This window comes from Lepus europaeus, chromosome 5 (genome assembly GCF_033115175.1).
Source record: "Lepus europaeus isolate LE1 chromosome 5, mLepTim1.pri, whole genome shotgun sequence".
NCBI lineage: Eukaryota > Metazoa > Chordata > Mammalia > Lagomorpha > Leporidae > Lepus > Lepus europaeus.
Genome location: NC_084831.1, coordinates 122,964,902 through 122,974,388, shown reverse-complemented (window position 1 = coordinate 122,974,388; position 9,487 = coordinate 122,964,902). Strand labels below are relative to the sequence as shown.

The 9,487-nt window shown below is 45.6% G+C and overlaps 1 protein-coding gene across 1 annotated transcript; it reads left to right on the top strand.

The window, feature by feature from the left end:
- The first annotated feature begins 4,910 nt into the window (after window positions 1-4,910).
- On the top strand, window positions 4,911-9,212 carry LOC133759215 (glutathione peroxidase 1-like). Its single transcript, XM_062190162.1, has 2 exons — window positions 4,911-4,975; window positions 8,667-9,212. Exons 1-2 carry the CDS (start codon window positions 4,911-4,913, stop codon window positions 8,992-8,994), a joined length of 393 nt encoding a protein of 130 aa, XP_062046146.1. The 3' UTR covers window positions 8,995-9,212.
- The last annotated feature ends 275 nt before the right edge of the window (window positions 9,213-9,487 follow it).

Below are 9,487 nucleotides of genomic sequence, written 5' to 3'. Positions count from 1 at the left end.
CCATGCCACAGCGCTGGCCCCAGCTCTCAGCAATTTGTTCACCCCATAGATACTTGCGACAGCTGAAACTGGGCTGGAAGCTCAATCCATGTGTTCTTTGTGAGTAGCAAGAGCCCAGCTTTCATCGGCTGCCTCCCAGGGTCTATATTAGCAGGATGCTGGAATCAAAACTTGAGCTAGGACTCAGATCGAGGCACTCTGATATGGAACCCAGGCACCCTAACTGGTGGCTTAATCTATACGCCAAACCCCTAACCCTAGTGATGAGTTTTTCAAAGAAATCACCCAGGAAAACATTGTTTGAGACCAAGACATTACTAAATACCGAGGTTTTGAAGGCTCACAGGTTGGGTTTCATCATGGAGCGTGGAGTATGTGTCTTCCTTCTCTTGAGTTTGCGCTCCCTCAATTCAGAAGGATACTCACAAGGAGGGCGTTTTGGGATCAGTATTTGTATTATTGAGAGGGCAGATACACACGCACATGTTACATATATGTGTATCACTTTGCTACCGCCTTGTCTAAATACTGACGGAGATTGTGAACTCAAAAGGCTTCCATAGCCTTGACAGCTCATGCCAAGAGCCTCAGGTGATCACTGAGTGTTAATTGTTAAATAAACAACAGGAGTCACCATGTACTTAATCCCCATGTAGGACCTGTGTCCTCAATGAGTTGAACCATGAGAATTAACTGTAAAACTTGTTCTCAAAAAGTTTTTATATTTTGTGTGTATGTGTGCAAATTGTTGAAATCTTTACTTAGTATAGAGTTGGTCTTCTGTGTATAAAGTTAATTGAAAATGAATCTTAATGGAGACTGTGACAGGGAGTGAGAGAGGGAGGAGGAGATGGGGTGGGAGTGGGGGCGCGAGGGCAGGCATGGTGGGAAGAACCACTGTATTTCTAAGGTTGTACTTATGAAATTTGTACTCATTAAATAAAAGTTTTCTTTCAGAAAAAAAGATATGTGTGTGTACAAAAAAAACATAGTGTATAGTGCACACTAAACCTGGCCTCTCAAAAAGGATATACAGTTATGTATGTGTGCAGGTGTGTATTTTCTATATCTATGGAATGCCTGTTAGTATTGTATTGTAAAATTCAATAAACACTATAAAATAATAGGCAGTTTACAGTATAATATATTCAAGTATGTATTATTCATATCTATACCCATAAAACCTTTTCAGAAGTATCAGAGTATAAAGGCAATTATTTCTGAGTACTAAAACTTTGGCTAATTTTCACTTTCTTTTTTATATAAACATTTTCTAGTGTGTTTTAAGGTTATAATTTCAGAAAATATTTAAAATAGAAATTTCTTTTTTTAAAAAAAGATTTATTTATTTGAAAGGCAGAGTTACAGAGAGGCAGAGGCACAGAGGGAGAGAGGAAGAAAGGTCTTCCATCCGTTGGTTCACTTACCAAATGACCACAACCAGGAGCCAGGAGCTTCTTCCAGGTCTGCCACACAGGTGCAGGGGCCCAAGCACTTGGGCCATTTCATCTGCTTTCCCAGACACGTTAGCAATGAGCTGGATTGGAAGCGGAGCAGCTGGGACTTGAACCAAGACCCATATGGGATGCTAGCACTGCAGGCAGAGATTTAACCCACTACGCCACAGCGCCAGCCCCTAAAACAGAAATTTCTTGAAAACTAAATTTTTCCAAAGTCATTTAGGAATGAAATGAAATATGTGCCTGTTTTATATGTTCACATTTCTACCCAATATGGGGCCTATCTCAATTTCTTTTATATTTTGTTTGTTTATTTATTTATTTATTTACTTGAAAGGCAGAGTGACAGAGAGAGAGAGAGAGAGAGAGAGAGAGAGAGAGAGAAGGAGAGACCTTTCATCTGCTGGCTCACTCCCCAAATGCCCACAACTGCTGAGGCTGGGCCAGGTTGAATGAAGCCAGGAGCCAGGAACTCCATCCGGGTCTCCAATATAAGTGGTAGGAGCTCAAGTATTTGACACATCAGCCACTGCTTCCCAGGTGCATTAGAAGGAGTTATCAGAAACAGAGTAGCCAGGACTTGAACTAGCACTCCAACATGGGATGTGGACATCTCAAGTGGCAGTTTAGCCTACTGCACCACAGCAACAGGCCAACTAAATAGAAGTTTGCACCAAGATTTGAACTCAGATCTCTGGATTCAGAGTTCAGAGTGCTCACCAGTACATTACGGAAACTGCCTTCAGTTTAGTTTGTGCTTGTCCCAGTTCAGGCTGGTATAGCTGCCCAAGGAGACTGAACTGGGATCCCCAGGCAGGTCTAGAAGGGACTGGAACAAGAAGGGGCCTGACCGGGATGCAGGTGGTGGTGGTGGTGGGGGATGATGTCACCGAGCTCAGCTTCTTTGGGAGTGGAGTTTAGCATGCAATGCAGGCAAGGCTGAGACTTTGGCTCAGGAGGCCGATGTTAAGGGTCCTGCTGAGATGAAGAGGGCGTTACAGGTGACGTCTTCATCCATACGGAGTTGTGGGACTGTTCAGGCCCAGGAGGCCGACACAGAGAAAGTATGAAGCCTGCTGCCTTCAGCGTCCAGATCTGTGGAGAGAAGGGGGGCAGTGGAAAGGGGGAGCAGATCCAGGCAAGGAGGGCCCAGAATGACGCAGGAGGCCAGCGGGCTTCAGACCCACTCCCCTTGTGCAGGCCACCCCAGATCAGCCCTGGACTCCTTCCCACATTTTGTTTGTCACAAGTTTTTTTTTTTTTTTAATAGTAGCATGCAGTTTCAAGCTTTATATTATTATTATTAAAGATTCATTTTATTTATTTAAAAGAGTTACAGAGAGAGGTAGAGACAGAGGGAGAGAGAGAGAGTTGTTTTCCATCCACTGGTTCACTCCCCAAATGGCCACAACTGCTGGAGCTGAGCCTATCTGAAGCCAGGAGCCAGGGGCTTCTTCCTGGTTTCCCACATCAGTTCCGGGGCCCAAGCACTTGGGCCATCTTCTGTCGCTTCCCCAGACCATTAGCAGTTAGCTGGATTGAAAGTGGAGCAGCTGGGATTCGAACCGGTGCTCATATGGGATGCCGGCACTGCAGGTGGCAGCTTTACCCACTACACCATAACGCCAGTCTCTTTACAAAAGTTTATATCAGTATGTTTTGCTTGATCCTGTCCCAACTCAGTGAGGATATTGAAGTAGATGTTATCCCACTTTTTTTTTCTTTGACAAATATGATGAGCTTCAGAATTTTTCTACTTGTGCGCTCTCAAGCACTGCACAGTTGGCTCCAAATTGGGAGCACAGTTGGGTCCATTCCCCTGCCCAGTGCTGGCTCTGCTTCCCTGAACAAGGAGTGGCTTTTACAAGCTCCTAGAGTTGGGCATGAGCTCAGCGGTTCCAGGGACTTTTCCTCTCACCAAGGTTTCCTCCTGCGCTCCTGGCTCCTAAGACTGGGGGACTTCCTGGAAGACAGAGGCTGGAACTGGGGCTGGAAAGAGCAGTCTTGCCATTTTCAACTCTAGTTGGGGGCTCTGTGGAGACGTGGGGACCTGCAGTGATCCCCAGATTTCTTTCTTTTTTTTAAGATTTATTTTATTTATTTTAAAGACAGAGTTACAGAGAGAGGTAGAGACAGAAAGGTCTTCCATCCACTGGTTCTCTCCTCAGATGGCCACAATGGCTGGAGCTGTGCCGGAATGAAGCCAGGAGCCATGCAGGTGTGCAGAGGCCCAAGGACTTGAGCCATCTTCTACTGCTTTCCCAGTAGAAGGTGCAGAGAGCTGGATCAGAAGAGAAGCAGCCGGGACAAGAACCGGCGTCACATATGGGATGCTGGCACTGCAGGCGGTGGCCTTACCCACACGCCACAGCACTGGCCCGAGGTTTCCTTATTTTAACCCACACCCTCAGGGAGCCATTTGTTGTACTCGACATCTTTGACAGACCTCCTCTTTCCAATAAACCCTCCACGCCCTCCTCCCCCCATCCTTTCCCATCAGAATCCAAGGATTCATTTCCATCAACACCTCCAGGGCTGTCTGGCAACAGAGTGCTCAGAAGAACTGAAGAGATTATAGAACAATTTAAGCAGTGTGACCTTGATTAAAATCACTCAAACTGTGTAATTTTATGGTTTCATAATTATTTTCTTGGCATTGTGCCCCAACTTGCACTCATAAAAATACAGGGCTTTGTCTTTCAGGATGTCAGATAAGGACTAATAATATGAGCATATAGGAGAGATCTCTGCGACTCTGGGACAGCCTAGTGTGAACTGAGAGTGGTGCCCTGACCACCGCAGATGGGTGAGTGCTTCCAAGAAGGAAGGGGCGACGGTTAGTTGTAAGGAGAATTGGAGGCGGCAGCCTAGGGAGGGGCCTTGGACCTGGGTTAGCACACAGTTCTCACCCCCAGTCTTTCTGTTACCTTCACACGTTGCCCCTTCCTCGTGGTCACACTCACACATATCAACATGCTCACTCCGTCAGTGCCTCTTCCGTTCCATCGCACAGGGCTACCTGAAGGAACACAGGTTGGGCCTTTTTTGTGGCTGGTGGATACAACACGCCTGCAGGTGTGTGCTTGGCCACAGCCCAGCTCCCGCCACAATATGGCCACATCCTTAATGTCCCACCCGTCATCACACACGGTGCCTCAGCGATCTTCCTGTTCCTGTCCCACCTGCCCTGCGCAGAGGTGGGAACCATTCCTGGAGCAGACTTTGAGTGGGGACTCTGCAAACAGAAAGGGGTGGAGCATACTCAGGAATGTACAGGTTCTGCAGGCAGCCACCTGGTGTGCAGAGAGGTGGCTTGATGGTGGTGCTGGTGCTGGTGTGTGGTGTGGGGGTAAGGAGCCTGCCAAACTAGAGACCCCCCAGAGCTCTGGCTCTGCTGTACCCCACGCCTATCGCCTTTGACCATCTCACTCATCAATGGCCCTCCTCTCAATGACTCTTGGGAGGAGAGTCCTTGCCTTCACCCTGGAGATAAAGGCGTGTGGGGACATAGAGACGTAGGTTTGATTCTCAGGAGCTTGAAAGCCATCTTAAAGACAGAGAAGGCTAAAAGCCGATCTTTCCTAGAGTTGCAGGCTACGTTCTAGAACATAGAAAGGCCTAAAGTCAATTCGGCAGTCACAGGCCCATTTTCACTGCAGGAGGCAGAATGGATGTATTCACACAAACTAGTTAATGTCTCTAATCTGTGCCTCTTCTGTTCTGGTTTTATAAAAACCAGAACCATTTGGAAGACTCTTTCTCTAGGATGTTTAGCAGGAGGGGATGGGTGTTAGGCCTAGTGCCTGGGTACCAGTGCAGCTATGGAGGAATGCGGAGCTGAGTGGAGACAAGGAAGACAGAGCCCTGGATCGGCTGCATGTCAAGCCCTGGCCACCCCTGAGCCCTCACACCACTTTGGCTTTTCTAAAAAGGTCCAAACTAGGTTGTAAGGGATTTCTGACATTTACAACCAAAATGCTCCGTCTCACACTGTCCATTACTAGGATCATGGCAAAGCTCCTACAACAAAAGTTAGATAATAATACAAATATGATTCTCAACAATTAATAGATGAAACAGATCAAAACATTTACATCTCTACAGATTGAATAAATCAAGCAGCTAGCTAAATTTAATTGAAAAATAAAGGGCTTTGTATATTCCAAAAAGAAAGTTCATATTTTTTCAAATTCCACATAGAACATATACATACATTTATTGTGTATTATATCGTAAAGTCTCACTAATTTTCCAAAAGCAAAAATCATACAGTCCCTATTCTTTGATAAATGTTCACCATAAGGATAATAAAGAAATTTCTAAGAAATTAACAAAATAGAGAGCCAGCAACGTGGCACAGTGGTTTAAGCCACAGCCTGTGAAACTGGCATTCCTCTTGAACATGATTTTGAGTTCCAACTGCTCTATTTCTGGTCCAGCTCCCAGCTAATGTGCCTGGGAAAGTAGTGGAAGTTAGCCTAAGTGCTTGGGCCCTGCCACCCACATGGAGGACCTGGATGGAGTTCCAGGCTCCTGTCTTCAGCCTGGTCCACCCCTCACCATTGCAGCCATTTGAACAGTGAACCAGTGGATGGAATCGTTCTCTCTCTCTCTTTCTGTGCATGTCCCTCCTTCCCTCTCTCTGTAACTCTGTATTTGGAATAAACAAATAAATCTTTAAAAAAGTAAATTAAAAAAAATCATCTTTATAAGAAATTGTGAGTACCAGGCTACAAAAGACATGGACACCTGCATTACACATACTTTAGACATTAAACATTGAAAATGTCTTACACAATAAATTATAGGATGAGGTAACTGTGATTCTTAGAGGAAAACATACAGCTTTAAATGTGCTGATTAGAAAATAAATGGGTTTGGGTTTGAGGCAGCAGGTTAAGTCATGGCTTGGGACACCTGCATCTCATATCAGAGCACTGGTTTGAGTCCCAGCTATTCCAGTTTTAATCTAGTTTCCAGCTAATGCTCCTGGGAAGGCAGTAGAAGATGGCCCAAGTACTTGGATCCCTACCACCTACATGGGAGCTCCTGATGGAATTCCTGGCTCTTGGCTTTCTCCTGGCCTAACCCTGACTGTTGTGGGCATTTAGAGAGTGAAACAGTAGTGGAAAATCTCTCTCCCTTTCTCTCTCCCTCTCTGTTACTCTGCCTTTCAAATAAATAAACAAATCTTAAAAAAACCGCAAGTACATTTGAATAATAAAAACAACATCACATTTGAATAATAAATATAAATCTAATTCTGTGAAAAGAACAAACGATAAACCACTGGCAAATCTGGTCATAAGAAAGAGATCATGGGGCCAGCACTGTGGTACAGCGGGTTAAAGCCCCAGTCTGCAGCATTGGCAACCCATATGGATACTGATTCGAGTCCTAGTTGCTCCTCTTCTGATCCAGCTCTCTGCTATGGGCTGGGAAAGCAGTAGAAGATGGCCCAACTCCTTGGGACCCTGCACCCGTATGGGAGACCCGGAAGAAGCTCTTGGCTCCTGGCTTCGGATTGGCCATCTGGGGAGTGAACCAGTGGATGGAAGGCCTCTCTCTCTGGCTCTACTCTCTCTGTAACTCTGTCTTTCAAATAAATAAAATAATTCTTAAAAAAAAAGAGAGAAATCACACAAACACATTAGAAATGAGAAGAGGCTTAATCACACATACGAAGGCTATTTTAAAATCAGATGAAAATATTCTGAATAATATTATCTGATAAATTTAAAAATCTAGGCAAAATACTCATATTTTTGAAAAAAATTTAAATTGCATTTACAAAGGAGAGAAATTTGAAAGACTAATAAAAAAGAAGTTTTGATGATGGCGGTTAAAAATCTTCCAGGCTCAGCAAGTTGTCAGGGCTACTTCCAAAGACTTTTTTTTTGGGAATTTCTGAATAGATTGTTTAATAGCTTCGCAAGTGTTCAAGCCATACATTTCCTATTAAAGGCCTCCTCCAGTCTAAGTGACTTTCCCATGAGTACCTCAGCCAACATTTATCCTTGTTCTTTACCCATTTTTAGGTTTCCATTTTCAAGATGAATAACTTAAGCTTGCCAAGTTGAATTAAGATTCACAGAGCCCTAATACTCCCCACCCCCAATCCACACAGCCATGTCAAGGTGGGAAGAGTGGGGGCCAAGACCATGCATATACAAAACTTAAGGTTTAACTTGCATAACTTGCATAACTAGTCCTTTTCTACCATGGAAAGCCTATGGCACCACACATTTGAACACTTGGCATAAAATACACACAACACCCCCCCCCCAAAAAAAAAAAAACTGGCACATATACTCAGTACGCTATATAAAGCATAAATTTCCACTTTATTTTTCCAGAGAATAATTTTCCTTCTGCCCTTAAAGATTACACTCCTTACATGGGCCTTGGTGGAGGCTGTGGGGCAGCACCAGCAGGTTGAAATCGGGGTGGTGGTGTCTGGTCCTTGTGGACTTCACAAGATAGATTTCTGACCACCTTGCTGTGAATGGCACAACTCACACAATAATGTAGCCTCACATAGAGCTTCAGAAGTACGTAGGCATTGAAAACACTCTTTGGAGACGTCCCTGACCGCTGTGGCCTCCACTATGTTGCAAATGATGAACTTCTTAATGGCCTTGTGCTTGGGCACACAGTGAGCACAGTTAGTGCAGTGAGAAGGCTGCACGTGGCCACGGCCCTTTTTAGCATGGCCATTGTTCCTTCTTTTCTTGGTCATCTTCAAACTGAGGACCCAAAAGAACCCAAAGACTCTTTAAGGAGCAGAAAATCCCGATACTGTTTTCAATGACTACAGAGCGCAGGAATTATGGAAACTTCTGAAATCATTCTTAAAGCCTGACCTAACCCTGAATCCAAAAATTCGATGAATATAGTTCCAAAAAGATAGCTTACTTACAAATAAGATACAAAAATTTAAAATAAAATATCAGTAAGTTGCATTTCCCTTTATCTCTCTCTGTCTCTCTGTCTTTCTGTCACTCTGCCTTTCAAATAAATAATCTTTAAAACAACTTCACCATGAGAAGAGGAATTGAGGGTAGATGGTAGGGGTGGGTGTGCGTATGAATTAGAGCAGTGTTAGGTCCTCTCCATATTGAGACTGGGCAAGATTGCGGGACCACTGTAGAGTTACAGTCAGTAGGATTAAAGAAACGTTTGAAGGGGATGGGCATCTTGGCACAGGGAGTCAAACCACCACTTGGGAGGCGGGTTCGAGCCCAACTTCATGCTCTTCCAGAAGTGCGAGGTGAACGGCGCCAAGGCGCACCCGCTCTTCGCCTTCCTGCGGGAGGCCCTGCTGGCGCCCAGCGACGACCCCACTGCGCTCATGACCGACCCTAAGTTCATCACCTGGTCCCTGGTGTGCCGCAACGACGTTTCCTGGAACTTCGAGAAGTTCCTGGTGGGCCCTGATGGCGTCCCGGTGCGCAGGTACAGCCGCCGCTTCCCCACCATCGACATCGAGCCCGACATCCAAGCCCTGCTGTCCAAGGTGTCTGGCGGTGCCTAGGGCGCCCCCCTACCCTGGCTGCTGGCCAGTGGCCTGCTGCTCTCTGGGGGTTTCATCCATGAGGGCGTTCCCCCGAAAACAAATGGAGGAACGCCTGATGTCCGGGAAACCCCCAGGTGGGCGCTGGCCCTGTCCATCCCTGCCTCTCCTCTGCCAGCCTGAGGCGAGCTTCTTCGCTAATAAAATGCTGAGTTCCAGTACAAAAAAAAAAAAAAAAAGTTTGAATTTTGAATTCCTGTTTGAGTCCAGGTTCCTCCACTCTGATCTAGCTTCCAGGTCATGCACATGCTGTAGTGGCTCTGTTGGACCTCTCAGTTGTAGAGATGCCCACTTGCTCGAGAGGACGCCCAAAAATCCAGACTCCAGACCAGTTGATGCAAAAAGCATGAGGTATTTATTGTACGTTTGCACAAACGGGCCCCCACCTAAGGCGGTGAGGAGCCCTGAGCGGCAGTTTCACACAGGTTATATAGTCAACAAATTAGCATATGGG